A 26,755-nucleotide genomic window follows, 5' to 3' on the forward strand; every position below is an offset into this window, starting at 1 on the left:
AAGTGGTGACGTGCAGTGTTTTCTACTGTTACAGTTCATTCACTCCACAGAAATTAATAGAGTCCTTACTAAGTATGAGGCATTATGTTAGGCACTGAAGCAATGATGGTCCCTGTGCATGTTAAGTTTTCAATGAGGGAAACATTTAGCAGGTGAGCCCACCCCAATCTGGGCTCCATACTAGTATAAGTGTTACGTCAACATTATTGAACATTATTCAACATTTGAACCAGATGACTCTTAGTCACGGAGATGGGGCTGTGCACAGAAGAATGTATAGAAGCTTCTCTGGCCTCTGCCCACTAGATGCCAGGAGCATCTCCCACCAAACTGTGACAACCAGAAATGTCTATAGACATTGTCAAATATTCCTTGTGGAGCAAAATTGTCCTCAATTGAGAACTCATGCTCTAATTCCAGTTCCTGATGCCTGATGGCAGTCACCAGTAGAAGTGCTTATATAGTCAAATTCAGAACTATTCTCATCAGCCACTGGGTTTGAGGGCTTTTCTTTACCTGCTCATGATGGAGCCAAACTTCCAATATATGAAGGCTTCTTTTAACATTGAGGTGGAACCAGTCTCCCTTTGATTCTTTATTCAGTTTTATTGAGCATAGGAAGTGTAGGATTGAATGTTATCAGCAATCTAGGAAGTTGGAAGAAGTCCAAATGACTTATTTTAAGTCAAGATACACCAATTTCGATCAATTTGCAGTGCCCTGAAAATGCAAGTTATTGTAAGACATTTTCATCTTTCACAGTCCAAAAATATTATAGCAACACCCACTGTAATATGTTGCATTTAGAAGGTTAGTTCTACCAAACTCATATATTTAGTCATATGAAGAACTCTATAGGTTTGAGTTATTCCATTTCCCCCTGCCACCAAAGTGCGGTACTTGTTAGTTCTATGCTTGAGTTGAGGAGAAGATTCTAGAACACCAACAGCTCCATGGGCAAAGAGGGCCACCACTCTACTCTGCAATGCCAGTTAGCAACAGTGGTAACTTGTCCTGCTGGTGATGGTGCTAATGTTTACTAAATGAAAATTATGTACTAGAAATTGTGGAAGTTGCTTAACATATAATAGTTATTTAATGCTAATAATCCTATAATCACTGCTATTTTTACCTTTTTGTATGTGGTAAATTAAGATTCCATTAATACCTTGTCTAGCTGGTAAGCTACACGACTGGATTCAAACATCTCAATGTGTCTTCAGAATCCATTCTTTACCTCTTTGTGAAAATTCCTCTATGGACATTATTAACTGATCATGTTACTCTCTTCCACTGAGTCCAAATATAGTCTCAGGATCCTTCTTAACATGGGCCACTGCCATTTGGTCAGAGCTGGTATTTGAGGTCAAACCTCCTTGCCCTTCAGGACCTACATTTTTCCCCCTCAAGCATTAAGCTGTAAATTCTGAGATAGATCAGGGAGGTACTGAGATACATATGAGTTAACATCCAGTGAATCTGTAAGGAAGGAGAAACAGGGTTGAAATGTATACTATAAGTAACATTTCAGGCTCCTCTGAAATTTAATCAATATAACTGGTATTTTTCTGCTTATGTGTTTGCTTCTTAATTTTATAAAGGCAGCTAGAACATCCTTTCTGCAAATGTGATGTTCAGTGGACTTGTGAAGTTGCCACACTGGTGGTCTTTATCTTCCATCCTTGGAGACATCCTTAGGTTTCTCCATTAATGGAGATCTTTGAGAATCAGTCCTGGCAATATGGTTTTCTGTTTTAGGGTTTTTTTTTTTTTTTTTTTTTTCCCCAGATTAGAATGTATAAAGTCCAGTTTATCTTCCTACACTGATTTAGTTCATCTTACATTCTTTTCTTTTTGGGTTGCAAGGAGTCCTGCCCAGCAATGTAAAACCCGGAGGCTATAGGGAGATATTTGTCCCTTTTATTCTTACCATTTTGCTCTTTATTAGACCATTCATGGGTAGAGTGAGAATGGGCTGCATCACCAATTGTCACCTCAATGCCTGACATTGATTCTTTGTGCCACTAGTAAATTTGCCAATGGAGGAGTTCTCTATCTTTCCCTGTGAATGGCCCATGGATGTTAAATAAAACAAGTGGGCCAGCAACAAAGTTTGGTTAAATAAAATGTTAGATCAAAATATGATGGCATAAAGATAAAGTAACTAACCAACATGACTGACTATATATTTTGAAATTGTATAGATATAGTTTTAAAATACAGTATGTTATGACTGTGTCTATGCGTGATTCCACTTTTTAAAAATGGTCTTAAAAGTTTCTGTATCTATTTTTATATGAAATATGAAAACACTCTTGAGGAATCAATGTTTTTAGGATGCCCAAACATGACCAAGAAACATGTTTTGTCTTGGATTCAACGTCAGGTAATATTTTTGTGATTGATAGATAGGTGGTTCATTTCTAATAAAATCTTAATTTTGGCTGGGTTCGATGTTTAAGGATTTCCCATCCCCACCTAAATTAAATTGCTAGGCATTGATTAAGATTAGTTTCCCTTCAGGGGCACCTGTGTGACTCAGTCAGTTAAGTGTCTGCCTTCAGCTTAGGTCATGGTCCCAGGTTCCTGGAATTAAGCTTTAAGTAGGGCTTCCTGCTCTGTGGGGAACCGCTTCTGCATCTCCCTCTCCCTCTCGCCCTGCTCATGCTCTCTATCAAATAAATAAATTTTAAAGAATCTTAAAAAAAAAAAAAAAAGATGTTTCCCTTTAAAAAAAAAGTGATGGGACATTCCCTAGCATGAAAAATACCCCAGTTCCACATAGGTCCACAGCATTGTTTGAGGAATACTACTTTGTTAAGTCTTAACGTTTTGAGTCTGGTTTAATTTTCCAGCTCTTGACTCTGTCTGACTATAACTACCCTGTAACCTCTTTAACACCAGGGCTCAGGAAAGTGATGGCTTTAAATTTACAGTTGTTACATAGGTTGTTAATGACCAAAAGAGCCTATCAATCTTGCTGACCAGAATTATATTTAACAAAGAAGACAGCCAATTACTGAACTATTTTGTTGATAGTTATTTTAATCACACTGACTGCCCTTCTTGGGGTGGAGAGCAATTAGGGAGTAGAGACAGAAGACAAGCCATCTTGGCAAAGTGGTGCTGATGTTGGGAATTGCACTCCAGAGGGTAATTTGTCAGTTTGTTAGGAGGTTCAAAACTCACTTTGTTGTGTTTAGACACCACGGCCTGTTTGACCAGCTACATCCCTCTTGATGATGTGAAAGTTTGCTAGTTTCTTTCATTCTTCTTCAAATTGCAAATTATAGGTTCACTATTTAGGGTAGAGTGAGCCTCTAGGTAACTTGGGGGTCTCAGAAGATAGAAATCTGGCTAAATTTGTGGGTAGAACAGTGATCTCACCTCAAATCAGCAAGTGACATTTAGCTTTTTACCTTTAATTCAGGAACAGTGCAGTTATCATATGGCTGCTTTTCAGCATTTCTTTAAATTTGATAGTCTCTTAAGAGTGACTATGTTATATTCAGGAAAGTCTAAACAAATCTCAGAGTGCATATGGATTCCTTGCTTCTCAAAGAATTTACTGCGAGGATGCTTCAAGTGGGTCATTCTTCATGGTCATGTAAAATGACCATACTGGTAATACATCCATGAATATCCACTTTTGTTTCATAAGACAAAGGCACAAATGCATCTCTGTGCTGGTGCCCATAAACGGATGAGTAGTATGGATACCTGCTTCTCAGAGATACGAAGAGTCTTTCTTGGCCAAGGCCTACTGCAAACCTGATGGCAGGTGTGGAATACAGAAAGGCAAGTGTGGGATATGAAAACAGTGGGTCTCTGGGCTGAAGGAATTGGCTGAGATTTGTCCACACTGTCATGGAATTCTTAAGTTCTACATCCTCTAAGGCCTATTGGCTTGTCTCTGATGTTGGGGAGAATAAACGACTTAGGAAGGCCTCCTATCAGCAGCCTGGTGCTTCTCATGCTGTTCACTCATTGTACTGACACAATTTTTCCATTGAAGTCTATTTCAACCAACTGCCTTTACTAACCTTCCTTTGCCCCTCATCCAGAATGAACTTCCCCTTTTTCCATGTTATACATCTCATGGTTTATGGTTAGTTGTCTATGACTGCCGTGGTAGCCTCTGGAGGCCACACATGACTTGTATTTGTCTAGTTCCCGACATTCCAGCTGCCACAGAGTTGGCCCTTGACCTCAGCTGGACAGCTATAAGGATGGATTAATAGTCTTTTGCCTGTAGATTTTTAGGCCTCTGGAAAGTGTATAAGATCTTGGGGGGCTTGGCCCATGTCCTACCATGTTAGGAACCTGCTCTTGAAGAGTATATTGCCTGTATTCTGACCTTGTGTTGGAGAAATGCTAAGTGTATGCTTGTGCGATTGCATCAGAATTGATGGTAGCCACCTATTGCAGGGCACAGTGTGGATTAACTTAGAGCATCACTTCCTAAAGTATATTCTCCAGAACCATAACAGGTTGGGATAGAAGAGGGAAAATGAAGAAAATTCTACGATAAATAATCTTGAAACAGTCTCAGCTAAACAAAATTAAATAGGATTCTTAACTGTAGGAATTCTCAGACCTTCACATTCTTTATGAAATTCCAAGAAGAGATATAATCAGCATTTCCAAAAATACTTTGAATTATCATATTTTTATTATTATTTCATTTATTTTTCTAGGTTTTCTAGCTCGCTTGCTTTCTGTCCCTCTGTCTTTCTTTCTGAGCACTGCTATGGTAACAGTGTTTCGAAGATCATACTTGGGAAATTTAGACACTAAGATTCATTAGTTGGTTTGGCTGATTTCAGACTAATAAGAGAGAATCATTGAATCGGCTCAAATTTTGTGTGTGAATTAAAATAACCATTTTGCCTTAAGAAGCTAACAAATGAACCTCAGAATTTCCCCAACAGGAAATGAACTGAGGCAGCATTGGTTATTCAGGGACCTGAAAGCCAGGCTCTCCTTGAACCTGGCCTGCAGTGAAGTAGGTACCAGGAGGATTATGGCAGCCCTTTCTATTCCAGTGGTTGGTTTTCCAGATACCCTGAGAAAGAGTTCCACAGTGATGCCCAGGGCCATATTTATAACCATCCTAGCATAAGGAATGTGGAAAGTGGAGAACCAGCCATGTCAACCACCAAAAATTCAGGTCTAATTCCCTCCATAGAGTCCCCACAAGGAAATCATCTGTGCAGGCTCCAGGAGCCTGACAGTCTTTAGCCTCTCAAAGAAGTTAATTTTGTACTTGGAAATAATGAAATTACTGATGGATCAGGCCGGGCTCTCTGCTATTTAATATCTTCCCCATCTCTGTGCTTTGTGACAATGCTGTCGATTAACTGTAATGTGGTATTTTGAGCACCATTTAGATATTAATTATTTTTTAATAACCTCTTCATTGAAAGCCTAAAGCTTTGCCTAGGATTCTAATGAAAGTTTTCACATGAAAGAGAGGGGATAATATTAAACAGGCCCTAATAAACTCTCTGAAGAAAATTCAATACAATATCTTTGACAAAAGAAAGGAAGGAAGAAAAGAACAACACGTTTCCAGCCTATGTGCGTTCTCTCATTAGGATTGTACATTCATTACTGCACCATCACTGCAAATTATTCTTAGTTATGTATGTGCTTATGAACCCATAAAGAATTAGAGTCTTCTTAATGAGCACCAAAGAACATATGTATTAAAAATCCTTTAACCCTTATGTAAAAGAGAAACCATTTATTAGCAATTATGTCTTAGAATTAGAAGGTATTTTTCTTTGAAAGCATTCAAAGCACATTTCAGTGTCTTCTCTTACTTGACCTTTCAGCATTCCTTTGAGGGAGAGTGGGGCCAAGGCTGTAGGGTTTTTTATGTAGAATGGGTTTTTCTAGAGAATGTAAAAGATATGGTTATGGATCCCCAGTGAGTTAGGGACCATGTGAAGGGCGTCACTCCCATGGTGTAATTTGAGGGTGGTACAAGGAGGCTTCATTCAGTATGAGAATAGTTCTACTGAATAGTGGCACGTGTACTAGAATTATTACCACTAGAAATTCATGAACTGTCTTTTTAGGCATTTAATTAAGAAGGCACATCCCAGGGGAGGTGTCCATATTATCATCAGAACCTTGGAAATAACTGGGGTTGGATGGATATACAGGCAGTGGGCACTGAGATGGCTGGACTGGCTGCAGATTCTGACATCCAGTCCCATTCTGATTGTCCAGTGATCATGTGCTATTGAACTTTTTAAAAATATAAGCTAAAGCAATAGGGACAAATGAAGACGATGGGTCTTCATGGGAATAGAATGAGATACAAAGACAGACTCTAAGACTTTCAGAAGGTTGTACTGGGCAGGCCAAATTACTGATGGTACAGAAACCAGGACCCAGTCTTTTTTCCAGTGGTACTTGTCCAGATCTTTCAAGGATAGTAAATAAATATGGACAGTGTCCTTTTTTCTCTTATTTGAAAAAAAAAAGTCTTGATTTTTTTTCTTCCAGCTTTTTACTGCACAGTAAGTGGAAGAGATTACTATGGGTATCATATACCCCTTACTATAACATGGAAAATAAGATAAATATGATTATTATAGAGCTCACTCACATCATTGCTTTGCCTGAAAATTTAGCTTTTAATAGTGTTATTGCTTAAAAAAATAGCAAGTTTCAGTTTCACATACAGTAGAGATGAACTTTTCTCCTTATCTTAAAGTTCAAATTCTTTTTTAAATGGAGATTCTCCATATATGCTGTGTATGGTCATTTTATTTTATTTTATTTAAGATTTTATTTATTTATTCATGACAGACACACACACACACACACACACACACACACACACAGAGGCAGAGACACAGGGGAAGAAGCAGGCTTCATGCAGGGAGCCCGACGTGGGACTCCATCCCGGGTCTCCAGGATCATGCCCTGGGCTGAAGGTGGTGCTAAACCTCTGGGCCACTGGAGCTGCCCTCATTTTAAAGTTATAATAAGTTAATTGGTTAACCTGGAATACACAACCATTTTTTCAAGCTAGATATCTGAGTAGGGTGAATTTCCAAGTCTGAATTATTGGGTCTGAATTTCTTAAGAGGCAACTTGTTAAAGAAAACAGATTCCCTTCTTTCTTCTCCTGCACATTGCCCTGGTAGCAACAGAATCTTGGAAATCCTCAGGGAACAAATGGGGGATAAAAGTTAGAAAGCACACCCGGCTTATTTTCTAAGCTCTGAGCAGACCCAAGAAGAAAGACTGAATTTTTTTTTTTTTTTTTAGAAAGACTGAATTTAATCAAAAAAGATTTTATTGATGATGGTATCTCTCCTTCAAGCTAAACTTTGGCCCTTGCATGCTAATAAAACCATCTCATTTCTCAGAAGTAGCCTTCTGCATAGAATCTGGGGGAGACCACAGGCAAGTGGTCTTGGGGAGAGGGCCTTGACAATGACCAGTTGGAAATCAGCCATGTCCCCGACTGTCAGTTGCTGAGTTAGAAGGCATCTGCCTCTGTCTGGATTGGGTAATTTTTAATTCTTGGGCAGTCACCTGAACGTCTTTGGACTTTGGGAGAGTACAGGTTGTGCCACTGGATCTGGCTGCCTCCCCTGGCTCATACTGGCTGAGCTCTCAGTGATTGCTCTCTGCTACTCAGCTTTCATGTTAACTGACCATGTGGCAATTTTACTGCCCAGATATGAAGATGAGCAACTGGGAGCCTTGAGTTTTTATGACTGCTAATTAGTACCCTGTTTGTGCCCTTTTAATTTCTTATAATAATAGGATAGCATGACATCATGCAGTCTTTTTTTTTTTTTTTTTTTTTTTTTTTTGGCTTTCTGACTGCTGCACCCAGACGGGGCTGTATTTTGCACTTTCTCATTACCTGGGCGCTTGAAGAATATTAATAAAGATGAGTTTAAAAGAGCAAGCTGTATTCTGAAACTTTCTAGTCCTCATCTTATATCTGGAATTCAGGTCCTATTCTTCTCACAAATGTGAAAGGAAACCCTAGCCCCAAAGATAATGCTTATCTCCAGCAGATGAAATCGAGCTCTAGAGCAGATTCCTTGGCTATTGCTCTTTCTCTTGTTCTTTGTTTTTCTCAGAAATCAGCAGGGTGGTAGGGGCATCTCCAAGGCTCTATGACTTGGTGAAGTGGAGAGTAAAGAGTCTGGAATTCAAATTTTGGTTTTTCAGTTTATGATCTGGGCATCCTTAGGCAATTTATTTCCTTTTCTTTCTTTTCTCTTCTTATACTGTGCCCTCCTTTCCCTGCCTCCTTCTCATTTAGCCAGACAGCCAGAAGTTACTAACTGACTGTCCAGGCACTTGCTTCTTTGAGCTCCATTGCGATGGAAACTCTGTGTGCTGAGGGGCCACACCTTTCTCTTCTCTGGAAACTGTGCGGTGCCATTTCTGGCAAGTAGCTGATGCTCAGTAAATGTATGTTACTTAGGGAGACTTACTCTCTTGATCTGTAAAGCAGGGAACCCCATGCTGCCTTTATAAGGCTATAGGGAGTGTTGATTAATGGCACAGTACTTACGAAGTGCCTAGGAAATAGCTGCTCCTCAGTCAGTGGGGGTGTAACCCCTTCTTTCCGTTGAGCCCTATAAGCTGAGATTGCTTAAGTGAAACGTGGCTTCAGGCTTATGAGAACAAATTGGTGGAAACTAAGAGAGTTGAAAATGGGGGGGACATGCTTTTTTTTTTCTTTCTTTCCTTCTTTTCCCAAATGACCAATTTGGGGAAGAATGGATTTCCAGGTTGTCTGTGCTATGTGATAGGAACATAGTTCCTTGCCTTCTGGTTCTGTCTTCATGTGATAGAAAATGTAACCACAGAGCCATAAGAAGGCTCTGGTGTTCTCAGGTACACAGGTGATGCCCTGGTGTTCACAGGTAGGAAAAGCTGCCTTAGAACCTCCATGTCAGTTTGCTTAGTAGAATGCTTTCCCTCAATTGTGACTTTTTGCCTTGATCCCACCATCTCCCTGTCCTCGGAAGTATAAATGCCTGGCATTGCCTTCTCTTAGGGTCAGAGGTTTGAAAAGTTCAAGGAAAACTAGCAAATTGTCTTCTTGGCTGAGAGTTGCCTCCCTGCTGGTTTTACCCCCCCCCCCCCCCAGAGTGTGCATGAGTTCTTACAAGCCACAACGGGGAACCTGGCACACGCTTGCAATTCCCAATGGAAAGCTGATTTCTTTTGGTAAATGAAAGCAGTGTTCATGTCCCTCATGTAGGCCTTGTGGCTTCCGCGGAGGCAAGTCAAAGAAGAAAACTCAACTGCTGGTGACCCCAGACATATATACTTTAGGGCCTTAAAAAAAAAAAAAAAAAGGCAGCATTCAAAGTAGCAAAGCTTTGCAAGGAAGAGTATGTTAGGATGTGCAGCTGGATCTTGGAAAGCGCTAATCAGAGAGAGCACTACACTCTACCAAAGCAAAACCTGATAGGCTGCAGCTGCTGCGCTTCGTTCTATTACAGATGCTCAGAAGGGCTTGGAGCAAATCAAATCGCAGAGGTCAATAGTTTAAAAGAAAAAAAAAAATATATATATATAGCACCAGGTGGCAGGGACTTGATATTCTTTTCTAGAAGCCCTTTGGGTCGATTTTCCTGAGGTCACTGCTTTCTTCAGACTCTCTGGAGCAGAGAGGACACTTGGCAGTCCCTGTGCTCACTGGTGCTTAGTGTTTCTTAGGCAGTAGATGTGGAGTTGAAGCTAAACTTCAGCCATGATGAAGCTGATGTGGCCTCCATCTCCTGAACCCAAGGCTTTTCCTGTTTCCCCTTCAGAAGGCTAATAGCAAATACCCTGTGGGTACCTCTTAACTTCTGAATGACCCTAATGGCCAATTAAGGAACTTTCTTTTGGACATGAGGCTGATAACAGAAGGGTTTCAAAATGTCTTTACTTGGAAACAACAATCAAAATGTAGCATGTCTATTTTGATATCCAGTTTTTGTTTTGCTTTATTTTTGGTTTTGCTCTTTTTTTTTTTTTTCCATTTTCTAAAATGTAAAACTGTAAGGAAACACTGGCTTCAGGTCTTTTCTATTTTAAATTTTAAAAAAATAATAAGATTTTTTTAAGATTTATTCATGAGAGACACAGAGACATAGGCAGAGAAGCAGGCTCTCTGTGTGGAGCCTGATGCAGGACTCCATCCCAGGACCCCAGGATCATGAGCTGAGCCAAAGGCAGATGCTAAACCACTGAGCCACTCGGGTGCCCCAGTTTTTAAAATTAAATGAGTTACAGTTCTAAACTATTTTGAATACAAATACCAAACAGAATCTCTTAATATTACCTCAACACATACAAAATACATATTCTCCCAAAGATTTCACATTAATGACCTTTTGTTTCAATGCTTTCCATTATGTCCAGTAGCTTCTTCTCAACAGTCCACTGGCAACTGAACCTGTTGATTTTTCCTGTTCATTCTTCTCTGTCTAAAGTGAATTTCCCTACCATCCCCTAGCAGGACTCCTCTGTCTATCCCTCAAAATAGCAGAAGGGGAATTCAGATCTGTCACCAACTTGGCAGCCTTGCTGTTTGGAGAAGTAAATGGTATAGCAAATAATGACCCAGTAAACCTCCTAGCCTCTTGTTTCCAACCATAATGAAGTTGTCTCTAGGAAAAGTTGAATGATCTTTTACTAAATATCTTTATTGTATTTATATCCAGTGGTATGCTGGTAAGTGTTCAATAATCATCTCTTCAGGGAAAAAATTGTATGTGAATGTCACATCTTCATATATACATGTAAGGTTATTGTAAATTTTACTGATATAAAGAATGCATAGCATGCAGTTTTACTCTCACAGACTGCTTTTGTTGATGTTGGCTGAATTCTTGTATTTGTAGTCAATAAATTGTAGTTGCAGTTCAGCCACAATTTGAGAAATTCAGATGAGAAATAATGCTGGGTTCCTAACCAGTTTGGCAAAGTTGCAAATGTATGATATGAATGTTGGTTGATATTTTGTTTACATAAATATCTAAGACAAGAGTGAAACAATGAAGAAATATATCAAAATGTTACTCATTAGTCAATAACACGAGTGACTTCTTGCTGAGAGAGATACTAGATTTAGAATACTGGAAGAGTATCTTCTCAATTTTCTGTGCTGTTCACAATGTAACGGTTGTGGACACAAAACATTTTTAAGTTTTGCGTTAATATTTTATCCATCACTTCTTTAGGACTAGATAACCAACCAAACAGTAAATGTGTAGTGTTTGCCAATTTCATCATATCAAAATGCCCATGAAAGCTGATTTCAAACCACAAACTAGACATCGCTATGCAGAGTTAGAAAGACATGTGTAGTAACACACTGTCATATGGGATTTCTACCATACAGATAAAATAGATGTGAATAACTGAAGAAGCATAGAGAATGATGGAATCATTCTGAAGTGAGGATTTTTTAATACTATCTTTGCTATTAATATTTAATTACGAGTTACAGAATTTAACTTTTCATGGCTTTTTAAGCAACTGGTGTACAAAATTTCTGAAATTTTTGCAAATAGCTCTTATGAGTCAGTACAAACCAATCCCAGCACATCACTTTACCCAATGTATGTCGATTCCAAAATAAGCAAAAGACCAAGAAAGTTTAGAAAAGATAGAGGTTTGCTGACCTAATAAGAACACCAAAGAAGATCATTTCCCCTGAAAACTTTCGATCCTCCTTCTTCTGTCAACCACACAGTCATGGCCAAAGTCCATTTAGTTTTAGTTTTGCCTTTTATCAACTTGGAAGACTCCATATTCTTGAGCTTTAGGTGTCTTTGTTCAGTGTTAGGGATAACATGATGTTTCTTTAGTGACAAAGGAGAACAACCAGGGCTAATACAGGAAGGGGGTCGATGGCCCATGATGTCATGCTTTTCTAGGAAACAGCACCATTTGCAACAGCATCTGCCTCCCTCTCTACAGCGTATATCTGTTTCCTGGATGTTCTTCTCTATCACCTAAAGTCCTTTGATGCTCCTAACATCTTCATATCTCCACTCACTTGCCTCAACAGTCTTCTCTGTAAACAGTTTGCTTTGTGGGAAGGTGAGAGTGTATCCTTGATTGAGGTAATGAGACTAAATGGAAACTAGATTTCACTGCAAAGTCTGGGTTTCTCCACTAGGTACTAACTGAGAGATTTCTTAAACCTCATTTACTGGCTGCTTTGCTTATTAGCGAAAACAATGTGCTATAATTGTGTTCTGTGCTTGAGTATTGTTAGTAACTTTTAAAATCTAATTGAAGATGTGAGTGAGGACATTTCAAAAGTATGTTAACTTTTTATTTCCAAATACGTAAAGGTTCATGTGTGTTTTGAATGTTTTGTCTTCCACACATAAATGTTTTATTTTTTTACACTGTATGCAGGCATTTTAAAGAGCTCCTATTATGATCATGTCTTCCCCTGAGAATATTCAATGTTCAATTTAAATGGTAGGCAAGATAAACACCTCACACTTAGACTGGTTGAAAATGAGAAAAAAAAATATTATTTTAGTGAAAAAGAAAGTAGGAAATAAAAAATCTTAATGTAAATAATTTCATAGCACCTGATGTTAATTTTTTTCTTATATCCCATATTACTATAATTTAGTAACTGAAAGTTTGCCTTAGCTAATTTGTTGGGGAAAAACTGACATGTTATTACCCATTCAGAAATTATGCTGCTATAGGTTTGTCATATCTTATTTCAATTTGCATTTAATTAATAACAATTGCATTATTATATGTTAAAGCAAATAACCTTACCTTTAGATTGTAACCAAGCAAAGATCTTTTAAGCGCTAATATTCTGCCCCTATATTTTAGTTTTTCCTTTTTTTACAACTTAATTTTACTCATTTTTATGAGAAGACAAAATGACTACATGCAAAGGAAGTGAGTCTTTCTTAAGTCTTTATAGAAATGTTTTAATAATCTAGAGTCTGTGGTTCATAGATGGACTTTAAGAGGTTCTTCAACCCCTGAAAATTATACATGAACATTTATGTGTATGTGCACTTGCCTTAGCGATCTATAGTTTTAATCAGACTCTGACAGAGGGCTTCTGATGGCCAAAAGCTTTAGGACTATGCCTCATAGAAATTAGAGGACCCACTCTTCCCATTTTCCCTACCTCCCTGAAATGATTTTATTAATGACCTTCTCCTTCCCCTGTATTTCTTAAGGATATTTTTATCCTTACATTCTGATAAGTGGAAGAATAAATAACCAAATTATGTAAACATATGAAAATTTCAAAAACTGTGCCAATATTACAGAAATAATACATTTGGTCAACAGCTTGTGGTGGGTTGGAATCTGCACTTTTTAGAAGCAGGTATCTCCATAGCCAGGTGGTCTTAATATCATTTTATCCCTTCTATATGGCCCATTAGAAGCATTCAATTGCGTGATTATGGAAAGAATGAAAAGATGAATCATTGAGAAGTGGGAGCTAAGGTACAAAGTTGCTGCCCATGACAAATATTTGTTTTGTTTTGTTTTGTTTTGTTTTTAATTTTTATTTATTTATGATAGTCACAGAGAGAGAGAGAGGCAGAGACACAGGCAGAGGGAGAAGCAGGCTCCATGCACCGGGAGCCCGATGTGGGATTCGATCCCGGGTCTCCAGGATCGCGCCCTGGGCCAAAGGCAGGCGCCAAACCGCTGCGCCACCCAGGGATCCCGACAAATATTTGTATGTTGAACATGTTTGCTTCATGGGAATAGACCCATGAATCCATTTTTTTTTTTTCTTATAGTATTGAAGGCTATTGAGTAGTCCAAATGAACAATGGCATTGCTATTCCTGGTGTGGCCATTCCTGGTGTGGCTACTTCACTGGAAGTAACTGCATTTATTGCTACCCCCTAAAGGGACTTAAAGACCCAGATCTATTCTTTCCATTTAGTCTGAGAATATGGAATTAGAATGAACACTTTATTGTTTGGGATCATGGTAAAAATACAGACACATAATAAAGAAGATGGTTAATTGACCTAACATCCATTATCATTAATTAATTCACTTGAATATGTCAGAATTACCTCTGTTCTTGCAGTTATAATACCAGCTAATGAATTTTGATGGCTTCCAATGTGCCTGATACTATCTAAAGTTCTTTACATGCAGGATCTCACTTAATCTTCAAAACACTGTGATTAATAGGCATTACTATCCTACTCATTTTACAAATGAGGACACTGAGGCACACAGAAATTAAGTACTCATACTGGGTTACATATCTACTGAGTTCTGGCACCAAGATTCAAAACCAGGCAATCCAACATCCCAGAGCTCAGCATCTGGACTGTGATTAATCCCTACTATGTGATAGCCAACATGCTAGAAGCTTAGACATGACAGTGATCCGGACAGACATGGCTTTTGCTGCCTTGGAAGTGGAAGCTGCGATAGAAAACAAAAGGGCTGGGAGTGAAGATTACTTTGAAATAAATGGATGAGGAAGAACTTTGGAGATGTCAGCTGGAGGAAGGGAAAAAGACAGGGAAGAGAGACATGCCTGACAGAGACAAGAGGAAGTGCAAAGACCCTGGGGAAAGGACCGTGGAGTATTTTAGAAATAGCAGAAGCTAAAGTAGCCAAAGAGTAGTGAGCAAGGAGAGGAAATATTAGACTAACAGTTGCCATGAGATTGTGTCATACTTTTAAAACCCCCAAGAATATAGCTATTGGTAGTTCTTCAGTAGTTTGAAGCTATATTTCTTTGTTTTTTGTGACTTGATGCCATGATCTTCTTGTAGGACTTTCCTATCTGTGTTTGATTTCTCATTTCTTCTTATCCTTACTTGTATTGTTCCTTTTTTTCTCTCTTGGTTCCTTTGATATGGCACTTGACCGTAATGCTGGGGGGACGAAACATGTTTTCACAAGTTAAACCACTGAATTAAAGGCTCAGAAATAATACGACCTAAAGAGTCTTGATATAAAAATACTGGTGCAAAGTCCATGAAACTAAGAACTGAGCCAGTCTTTATTAGTGTCATGAGGAACTTTCCACTACTGGGTATTTATGAACCCAGCAATAACTATGATTATCTCATTCCAACCCATGTCTAATATAAAAATTGTATCTGGAGTATATTATTAAATTTATCTTCCATTTACTTGATCTTCCAGAATGTTAACTCATTTGTATTTTGCTTGTTGTTGTGTGTTTTTCTCTGAGGAGTTCAATTTTGTTGTTGCATGTATCAAATGGTTAGGATTCATCTTTGCTTCATCTACCCCATTATGGCAAATGGCAGTTGATTAGGGCTTTCTTTAGATCATTATCAATTGTTTTCTACCTTGCAGATAGTGCTGTTAGGATGAATTTATCATATCCCAGAGATCCTATATAGCTTGTTATTTCTAGGTGATTTATTACCCTCACCGTGGAAATGTTGTTAGTGAACATTGGGGAAGCAGTGGCTGCATTGAGAAATATCAATGTATCCTCATGTTCTGGCTTGCAGTGACAGTCAGAGATCCATCTCACTGACAGTTACCTTGTTAACATTTTGATCAGATGGCAAATTTGTCATTTTTCATGGTAACAAGTATAAGTTTGCACAAGAACCATAGATAGATGGGGAAGATAAAACAGGCCTCTCTTAGTATTTCTGTATGATGTAATCAGTAATCTTTGGGAGAAGTGAAATAATTACTCTGTGAAAAACTCATCCACTGTAAAATGTGTTTATTGTAGAAAGTTCAAATTTTTCTTCATTTGGATGGAATGTGCCCCCCCTTTTTTTTCTTTGATGACAGTTTGATTAACACACCAAGCCTCTGTGAAATACTGAGATAGAACAAAAGGGTTTACAGTCAGAAGGATTCAGTTTAATCACGGCATAAGCTGTGAACAAGGTGAATAAAGATAACTGCATGCAGAGTTTTCAGTACAGGGCAGCAGCTGCCACGGGGATGGGTTTGAGTCCTTCTTCCTTCTACTCTTTACGGTTGCTCTGAAACCCCCTCTCCTTAGCATCAGTATCAAATAACAGTTTGTTCTCCAAACCCCTGTCAAAAACTATGAGGTCATAGATCTTGATGTCTCACTTGTGTGTGATCACACAGTTGCTGTCGTCTTTGTATTATTTTTCTCCTGTTTCCTCTTAGGCTGTGTTTCCCGAAGCTGTAAAATCTTTAGACTTCAGCACTTTTGAAAGCTCTGAGCTCTTTCTGGTACTTAGCAGGTGAGTGTGTCTGAAAAGGATTTCACTTTTTGGGGCAGTATCTCTTTACACTACCTGAGAGTCAGAAATAGGCTTCTGACCTTCCTGTGAAAATAATAGTTCTTGGTATAATGGGCAGCTGTCAGTCAGAGGTCTTAAGAACCACTGACAAACCAATATTATCAAAACTCAGGTACAACTGGCATAAGTAACCCTGGGTCATCACTCGAAGCAGGGAGACAAAACTCTGGGTGTCAGACATGAATTTCTCTTCTGAACTGTCATATTATACACACATACACACACATGCCTGGAAGCCCAAAGTACAGTTGGTTTTCAAATGCTTCTGTCAGGTAGCCATGGCCTTTGGAAAAATTATATTATATTTGTATAATTGCAGTGGAATGCAACCACAGAGAAGAAAATATGCCAAGTACAATCAATCATTCTTTTCATTATAATTTTTTTTTTTAAAGGCAGGAAATGCTCATGGCTCATTTATATGAGCCAGGTTCTTCAATAATGGTGCAACTATTAACCTAAAATATAGCTTCTTATTCCTTATTAATTTTTGAAGAGTTGAAAGTAAGCTGTTAAGGTGAAAACCAATCATGCTTTGGACTATCCTGTTCTATCTTTTGTCCAAGACCTGAGTGGAGTTTTTTTTTTTTTTTTTTTTTTTTTTTTTTTTTTTTTTGCTTTCTTACTCTCACCTGACTCACCATGCATAATTATACAACTCATTTTGGGAGAAAGGATGAGGAACTTTCTTTCCATTTGCCTGAATATACCAATTTAAATTTGTCATTCTAATGACTAGTATCTATACAGGAAATATGCAGAAAAAAGTAAGAAGTCCCATTGGACTCTCATTTTCTTGAAAGGAGATCCTGTGATATTACTTATAGCCAATATTGTTTGAATGCCTCTGAATTTCCCATTTTTCAGCCTTTACTCTTCCCTTTATGATCTGATGATCATAGCCCAAGCCCTTAATCTACATGTCTAAAAGAAGTTAACATCTTTTTTTAAAAATTAAAGAGTTTATTTATTTATTTGGGAGAGACAGAGAACACAAGTGGGGGGAGGGGCAGAAGGAGAAGCAGACTCCTCACTGAGCAGGGAGCTGGATCCCAGGACCCTAGATCATGACCTTAGTCTGATGCTTAACTGACTGAGTCACCCAGGAACCCCTTAATGAAGATAACATCTTAAATGAATCTCCCTCCTCTCATCTTTCTGAAGACATTGAGGGCTTATTTACATGTCTTACATATCTATCTCTGATGTCATCTGTCACTTCACGCTATGGGTCATTGCTCACTGCACATCACCTCTTGCTGTACAGAACTATGTCTACATGTTCTTGAGGTTTGTTCCAGGGCCCCTTCATCCCCTTTGTGGTCATCAGTATCCTCTTAATTCTTCAAAGGCATAGACAACACTAGACTGATTTATAAAAAACCCTTTTTTTTTTTTTTTTTTTTTTTTTGCAAACTCAAGGAAAACATGAAGGAATTACAAGTCTAAATCAGTTAAGTAAAATGCTTTTGTCTGCACATTATAAAAAAATCCTAATTCAAAAAGTCAAATAGTAAGTTTAAAGGTAAGCTGTAAAAAAAAAAAAAAAAAAAAAATTAAGGTAAGCTGTATCATGGCTGGTTATCTCATTGGCACAAACATCATCATGAAGAATACAGTTTCTTCCCTTCTTTCTACTCTGTATTCTCTGTATGCTGGCTTCTGGTTTGAGACTAGTGACCTTCATGATCATAAAATGTCAACAGTGGTGTAGCCATTCCACCCAAACCTGTTAACAGCAGGAGAAGAGTTGCACCCATCTCTTCCTATGTGGCTCTTTTAAGAGACAAAGAGATGTTTCATGGGTATCTCCCCCATAGTTGGATATGTCAATGGTCAGAATTGTATCCTCTAGGGCACCTGGGTGGCATATTTGGTTCAGCATCCAACTCTTGATATTGGCTCAAATCATGATCTCAGGGTTATAAGGTCCAGCTCTGTGTTGGGCTCCATGCTTAGTGGGGAGTCTGCTTGAGATTTTTTTCTCTCCTTCCTCTGCCCTTCCCTCCACTCATGTTCTTTCTGTCTCTGAAATGAATAAGTAAGTCTTTAAAAAAAATTGTATCCTCTATTTCCACAAATGGTTTAGACCAATTCAGTTGAAGGTGGGGTTAGTCATCCACAAAGAAGGTGAGCAGATGGGAAAAGGTAGTTACCTTAACAAAACTGAGGTTCTTTTATCAAGGTAGAAAAGAGGAATGGAGAGTGGAAAGACAACTAGTAATGCCTGCTACTAATGCAGGGAGCTAAAGCTGAAAGATGGATTTCAAATATTGCTGCTCTTACCCTTGATGGAATGAGAGTTCCCTGCTAGTCATCGCCTTCCTTGCCTCTAGCTTGTTACCATGGTTAAGAGGTCCATTTACTCCCAAAGATAGGAATGTCTTCTGCCTCTCTTCATCTTGACGTCTGTTTTTTATGCCCCAAAGTGACTGACCGTGGAACAGTTGTTTCCTCTGAGGGAAGCACTGTTCCAATCTCCATAGTAAGACTGCTGCTTGCCCCACCACCACGTCCCACTCTGCCCCAGGGGTGAAAGCATTCAATCCAATGCTTCCCTCAAATTCTCAGTTATTCAGTTTTAAATAATATTGCTATTTAACATCAAAATCATCAGTACTAGATGATTTCAGCTGTAATACAATGCACATTTCCATTTAAAAAAACAATCTCTTTAAGATCAATTTCTTGTAAAGATGTTCAATGTATATATTTTTGCGTTTTCTATTATTTTTAAATTATAAAATACACATAACATAAAACGCACCATCTTAACCATTTGCATTGTACAGTTCAGTTGCATTCAGTACATGTGAGCCCTCACCACCATCATTCTCAGAACTCTTTCCATCTTGCAAAACTAAAACTTGATACCCATTAAACAATAACTCCCCATATCCCTGTGACCCCAGGCCCTGACAACCTCCTGTCTCTGTAAGCTTGACTATTCTAGATACTTCGTATGAGTGGAATTAATGCAGCATTTGACTTTTCATGACTAGCTTATTTAATTTAGCAAAATGGCCTCAAGGTTCATCCATGTGGCAGCATGTGTTATAACCAAATAATATTTTATTAGATATGTAACATTTTGTTTTTCCAGTCATCTGTTGACAGACACTGGATTATTTCTACCTCTTGGCTTTTGTGAATAATGCTGCTGTGGATTGGGTATATGGTAGCTCATTGAGTCCTTGCTTTTAATTATTTGGGAGTATATACAGCCAGAAGTGGAAATGCTGGATCATGTGGTAATTCTATTTTTAATTTTTGAGGGCCTTCCATGCTGTTTTTTACAATAACTACAGCATTTTACATCCCTACCAAGAGTGCACAAGGGTTCCAATTTCTACATGTCCATACCAACATTTGTTATTTTCTCTGTATGTGTATGTTTATAATAGTGCCCATTCTAGTCGGCATGAGGTGGTTTCTCTAATGATTAGTGATGTTGAGCATCTTTTCATGTCCAGTTGATATTATTAAATATATTTCTTAAAATCAGAGTCTGAAGCACCTGTGTTTAGAATACTTTGCTGACTGAGGACTTCACCAATTCAACAAGAGAGGCATATGCCTTATATTTACATGAGCAGAAAAGATTTTCCAAAATATTCCCTTCCAGAGCAAGGACCAATCTGCTCTGAGATAAAATCTGAATTCCTTTGTAGAACCAAAATACTGCATAAGACCCTTCATGTCTCCAAAATGGAATATTTATTCCAGCTTCACCAAATTTGCAATTCATATTCTACCTCCAAGAAGAAACTGAAGGAATGGTTAAAATAACAACCTGTCCTCATAACACCAAAGCCACAATTCACATAGCTCCGACCCTAGAAGCATGAAAGTAAGAGCTACAAAATACTATTCATGCTGTAGAAGGGATCCTAGTCCTCATGCACATAAATGACAGTGAGCTGATCCTCAAAGTGACCCAAGAGCATTTGCATCTTTTTCCTTGCCCCACTTTGGCAGCTTCTTTCCTATCTGTAAATAGTGCTTGATATGTATGATTCCATGGAAAGCTAAAGACCCATCACAGGAACTCAGTGTTTCCTTTATTACCTGGGGAAGTATTATGCATAAGAGCTAACTATAATTGTATCTCCCTGGGATCCCCATCTTGTGTGTATGTGGGTTTGAATGACCATCCTCTTTTTGCTTTTTTCTCCACTGGGTTACAGAGCATTTGCCGTTTGGAATCTATTCAGTTCTTGAACTAAAGGTATTTTTCACAAAACAGAAGTTGTTTCTGATCCTGAGGGCATATGTGCTTAGGAGAAACTCTGAGATATTAGGAAATGATGCAACCCGTGGCTGATATATGGATGTCATATGAATCCATATGAATATGACCCATGGACACCATATGAAACCATGTCATGAGCCATCCTTCCCTAACAGAGTACTTACAAAATTAGTCCCCCTTCTGCTGTCAAACCACTGTTAGGTCCCTGGTAATTTGAAGTTAACCCACAAATAACTGTCTCTAAAACACATTTTTGGTTGGGAAGGAAGGTAAATTTTTCTTTCCTAAAAATTGAGAGTGTGCAAAACCATCTGAATGCTCCTAGTATCACAAAAATATAGTTATTTTATAGGCTTCCCTTTCACTGCACAAGAGGGATTACAAATCGCAGGGATTTTCCTTATTCCCTGAACAAAGATCATAGCCCGACAAAGAACTCAGCATGAGACAAGAGTCTTGATGACTCCAATGAGAATGCCTTGGCCCACACTTGCTCTTGCCTTCCCAAATGATGATGAAAAGGTAAGCCAGAGCAGTCCTGAGAGATGGAAACTCTTAAAGAGTAAACAGTGAGGAGTAGTTAAGGAGAAACGGCTTACACCTCTGGTAGTTGTCTTAGAGGTCAACGAGAATGTAGATTGCTTTCCCTCAGGCCTTGGCAACAGTGACAGAAGAAAAGAAACATCCTAAATCATAGTCTGAATTATTGTTCCCTGGAAATGCGTTTGAGGCACCTCCAGACTCAGTTATCAATGTTGGAGTGAAACACTGCTCTCCTCTGGACCTGCAACAAATGAGCAATAAACCCATGCCCCTCCTGTCTCCAGAGGGAAAAGGACAGACGAGTCTGGTATGGGCCATACTTGTAAGGGTTTTCCATGAAATGATCAGAGTCACAGAAAAAAAAGAAAGCATGTGCTGAAATAGGAGATGCCACTTGAAACTCTTGGTTTTCCACTCTGTTTTGTCATCCAGGCTTCTTTGGTTTTGCTTTTGAAAAATGGGACCTGTCTTATGGGGATTTGGAGAGTGATTGAAATGGCTGATTAGCAGCTGATAAATAGAACAGAGTGCTAAAAAGAGCGGAATTGGAGCCCCTAAGAGAGCTTTCATCTCTAAAAGGGGAAACCGGAGGTGGAGGGCAATGAGTACAGTGAGAAGAGGTTGCGTCTGTCCTGCTCTGGCTGCATCTCCACTGCCTACTGTGGTACCCAGCACAGGTGGGTGAGGAATAATTTTCTTCTGATTAGCTGAAACATAGCTGAGCAAGCAGTCTGATTAAGACTTCCGACCTCCCTTCGTTCTTCCCCAACCATTCCCCAATATTGAATGCTTCCATCCTTGAGGAATAAGCAAGGAGCAGCTGGCATCTTCTAAAGGACTAGACTAGCAGTATCAGCATCACCGGGGAACTTGTTAGAAATGCAGATGATTAGTCCAGTCCCTGACCTACTGAAAGCTGAGAGGAGGGGCTCTGCAGTCTCTGGTTCAACAAGCCCTCCAGATGATCCTGATGTACAGTGAAGCTTGAGAACCACTCTGCTAGTCAAAATTGCTGATGCATTTTAAACTTCTTGAACTTTTTAACCAGGTGTGTTGGTATCTCCCAGGAGTAGAGGATCAGTCCTTTGTGTTAATGTGTGGAACAAAATTGTTTCTTGGCTACAGAGGAAGTTGGATCAATGGATTTGAGTGCTTTGAACTTGTTTTTGAGGCATTTGGGGTTAGCGTGACATGGAAGGATATCTATGGAATGTACAACTTTTTGAGAAAAGCTGTAAACATTGCGTGATTCTTTTTTGAGAGGCGAAGATAGTTTATGACCTTCATATTTCCCTGCAGAAAGGTTGTGCTGATTTTATCTCCCAGAATTGCATGTATGAAGGTAGAAGAGAGAACTATATTCTTTAAAAGGAGATCTTTCACCACAAAAATGTGTTTCTTGGTGGCAGAGGAATTCAGACTAATATGTGGCTAGACTCCTGAATCTGCATGAGAAGAGAGCAAGGTCAATGCCTCAGGAGACATAAGTTGGGATATAGTGTAATCCCTCTTCCAAACTGGGACATATTTGAAGTAAAGGAGTAGAGGGTGCTATTAATAATTACTTTGGGATAACAGAATAAACTGGATGTCATCCTAGACAGTGGTTCTCAACTGAGCAATTTTGATGGGCCTGTCCGATTCATCCGCCACCCCCACCTGCCATTCCCCACCTCCCAGGGACATTTGGAATTGTCCAGAGTCATCTGTGGTTGTCACAACTGGGGTTGGAGGGACACTCTGTCTCTCCTCACATGAGAAGACCAGCTAAAATTACTGGGGATTTGTGTGGCTGCTGAAAATAGTTAAAAGTTCTGTTAACTGGAGTCCGGAAACCCATGGGATGTCCTAAATAAGGAAAAAGAAAAATCTCTTTTTACTTCATTTCAATAAATTCTGATTTGCCATTTAACAGGGATGATGTTGTGCTGAATATGATTGAGTCACAATGAGGCTTGCAGTCCCTGCAAAGTCTATAGTTTGGGAAGAAGTAAGTCAATAGGATTATGCTGGTAAAATGAAGGTCACTCAGATGAGTTGATAGATGCAGACCAGGTGCAAAGCGGGTTGAAAACTAAGAAATGGCAAGGGTTTTGCTGCTCAGGAAAAGTCTTTCATTGGGGCAGGTTTTTCAATCATCTTGAAGAACGACAAGAATTTTGATGGGTTAGGGAAACTAGGAGGAAGGAGAAGGAAGAAGTTGAGAAATTTTTAAAAAGAAAAAGAGGAAACAGTATATGATACAATTGAAGGCATAGAAACAATTATTTGCATGGTATTTCTAGAATGAGAAAGAGTTCTGTTTGCACTGTAGCAATGGTTCTCAACGGCACAGTTTTGCCCTCTAGGGGACATTTGCAATATCTGGAGACATTTTTGGTTGTCACTTTGGGGCAAGAGTGCTACTGGCATCTAGAAAGTAGGGTCCAGGGATGCTGCTAAATATGCTATATTGTGCAAGACAGCTGCCCACAAACAATGAATGATCTGGCCCCAAATATCAATAGTGCCAAAGGTAGAAACCATTGGCTAGAGGCTGGGTAGAGAGTAGGTGACCTGAATGAATGAGGCTAAGCTATGAAGCCAATGTTCTCTATTTATTGTTCTGGTAGATTCTGCTTTTCAGATATGGATCCCTACCAACTCTTGGTAAAGTGGTAAAAGTGCCTGGAAAATAAAATCAGTCAACCAAGATTGGACTCTCTCCAAGAGTATGCAGTGCATCTAGTCTGACCTGGAGGACAATGCTAATCCATCAGATACTTTAACATTGAGCCCAGACATGGCCTCCAAGTACCTTCCTGGCAATCATCATCAGTCATCCAGAGTTGGCAAATAAGATGAAACTTTGGTGCCATCCCTGCTAGACCCTAAAACTTACTATGTAGACTTGGGTTTGTTATACAAATACTCTCAGCATCAATTCCTTTTTTCACAAAATGCCAGAGTGGGCTAGAATGGAGGTATTTCACAGATTGTAATGGAGCTATCTTAGCTAACATATAAGTAACATTTCGGGGGGACCTGGGTGGCTCAGTGGTTGAGCGTCTGCCTTTGGCTCAGGTCGTGATCCTGGGGTCCTGGGATGAAGTCCCGTATCGGGCTCCCTGCCGGGGAGCCTGCTTCTCCCTCTGCCTATGTCTCTGCCTCTCTCTCTCTCTCTCTGTCTCTCATGAATAAATAAATAAAATCTTAAATAAAAAGAAACATCTGGAGACTGTACTATTATTATAAAAAGTACACACAGAAAAACGCAGATAGGTCTCTACAAGATCAGAAAATATTTACAATGTTGGTACTATCTGTTATTGCTCAAACTGGCTCCAGAAGCAGCCATACAGGTAGCTGCAGTGGTGGCTCCCTTAGCAGCATGCGCACCTCCTTGGCACTCTGTACACAGGGTTTGCAGCCCCTGAGTCTAAAATTATGGAGCAGGAAAAAAAAATTTTTTTAAATAAAAATAAAAATAAAATTATGGAGCAAGGCTACTCAAAATGTCATTAGAGGGTCAGTGCCAGTCCTGGAGAAATTCATGATACCAGCCTGGGATAATAAATTCTGTCACAATTTGACATTACCATGACATCAAAGTGTAAGCTCAGTAGAGTTGTCTTAATGAATAAGGTCATGGGCAGCCCGGGTGGCTCAGCAGTTTAGCGCCACCTTCAGTCCAGGGCATGATCCTGGAGTCCTGGGATGGAGTCCCACGTCGGGCTCCCTGCATGGAGCCTGCTTCTCCCTCTGCCTGTGTCTCTGCCTCTCTCTCTCTGTTTCTCTGTCTCTCATGAATAAATAAAATTTTAAAAAATGAATAAATGAATAAGGTCATGACCAATTTGAGTGTGGTCAAACTCGTGTGGTGAGTCACCCATGGTATCAGCTGTATCTCAACATCCACTCTATGGCAGTGTATCAGCTGGCCATGAATCGATGTTAAATACATACACCCACACACATGTCCTTTGAGAAGCGCTGATTTGGAAGAATCATGTGTACCTGTATGTGTGTCTATTTCTAACAAACAAATGACCTTTCAAATACTACCTAGAACTTTTGAAATCTGGGATCATCTCAAACTAGAGGCCGGCTCCCCTGGTTCTGATTTTTTAGCACATATATACGGAATTAATTTAGCAGGAAGATAACAAAAGATTAGTCATGTGCACTTTGCAATTTCTTCCTTCCTTGTTAAAGTGTCTCTCTACTACCAGAAATCCACTCTATTGTTATGACATCGAAAAAGGTAAGGCAAGTTTCCTTGAATGTAACTGAGTTGGCATTACCTACTGCCAAAAGGAACCAGCTCTGGGAAGAATGGGAACAGTCCTTGTCCTAATGAGACAGCTTTATTTTTTTTAAACTATTTTTTACTATGAGATGATTTGTAGCCAGAGTACCTATTAATCCTGGGTTGTACAAAATGAAACAAAATGAGAGTAACAAGAGATTCATATATAAAACTATGAGCTTTTTAAAGTAGTTGTTAGATAACTTAGATCTCTTGATTAATTCCTTTGAGTCCCAGCTTTCTCACCTGTAAAACGAGAATGTTAATCTATATCTTCTAAGTGTAAAGTGGGAGTTGAGTGAGGTCATGCATGGGTAGTGTTTGCCACAGTATCCGGGAGAGATGAAATACTTGGTAGACAAGAAGGCAGGAACGAAGTGCAGAGTTAGAAGCAGGGGTTTGGTACTACAGAGAGAAGAGTTGGTTTCAGGCTGCGCCACTTCTCAGTTGCGTGACCTTGAGCAAACCTTTGAGCTCTATAAGGCTCAGTTTCCGCTACTATATAATGGAGAAGATAATAATTGCTGGTATGAAGATTAATGATAACATAGGTGATGATAAACATAGTTAGAATTTAATAAGTAGTAGCAAAAAAAAAAAAAAATGGCAGCTATCATTAGGATTAATGTTACTCCAGAAGAAAACTCCAAACCACATAGATTTGGGTGAATAGGAAAACCAACAAAAACTTCCTGTAATTACAGTAAGCAACTTTCATCTAGTAACATTAGAGAGGTTAAAAAAAAATGTACTTTAAGAAAGTTTGGGACAATGACTCGTATGTAGAAATGCCTTTAGCGTTGAACATAACCTGATGAAGGATATTTTTTCCCCTTAATGTGTTATCTAAGTTAGAAAATTTATGAATTATCGTTGTAGTTATCAAATTTAAACATGAAAGAAAGAGTGACCTGAGAGACCCTTACATATTGCTCATTCTTCTTGGATCATCTAGTAGAAGGAGCTGAACTATTCGAGCTTTTTGGTTAGAGAAAACCCTTTTACTTATGATTTTGGAATTAAAGTGTGTTGTGAAAGAGGACCCAAACTTTCATTTTTTAATAAGCTTATTTGAAACATTAGTGGACACCTGTTGTTTCTGTCTTCTAGGCATAACTTGCAACCATCCTGATAATAGTGGCCAATTTTCACTGGATAACATTTCTCCCACATGTTATATGGTTTTGGGTGGCCTCCCATTCATGGTATCCATAGCAGTACATAGTATGGTAATGTGAAACATAAAGTTCTAGATCAGGAGGCAAGAATGCCAGATCAGGAGGCAAGAATGAAATATTTAAGGAAAGACAATGGCAAAATATTCTGGTCTCAGCCACAAAATGCGGATATGATTAGGCATATGTTATTATTTAAGGTATACCA

At 39.0% G+C, this 26,755-nt stretch overlaps 1 protein-coding gene across 22 annotated transcripts in view; it reads left to right on the top strand.

Moving 5' to 3' along the window:
• The window catches only part of FHIT (fragile histidine triad diadenosine triphosphatase), a 1,380,560-nt gene that overhangs the window by 1,229,447 nt on the left and 124,358 nt on the right, over positions 1-26,755 (top strand). For 21 of the 22 annotated variants that reach the window (XM_049097821.1, XM_049097832.1, XM_049097822.1 and 18 more), the window contains one exon: positions 16,153-16,229. The exons of the other annotated variant lie outside the window; for it this stretch is intronic. In XM_049097821.1, the coding sequence (XP_048953778.1) occupies positions 16,153-16,229 (77 nt within the window). The remainder of the gene's footprint in view (positions 1-16,152; positions 16,230-26,755) is intronic. 22 annotated transcript variants of the gene reach the window in all.

Source organism: Canis lupus, chromosome 20 (genome assembly GCF_003254725.2).
Source record: "Canis lupus dingo isolate Sandy chromosome 20, ASM325472v2, whole genome shotgun sequence".
In the NCBI taxonomy this organism is placed as follows: Eukaryota; Metazoa; Chordata; class Mammalia; order Carnivora; family Canidae; genus Canis; species Canis lupus.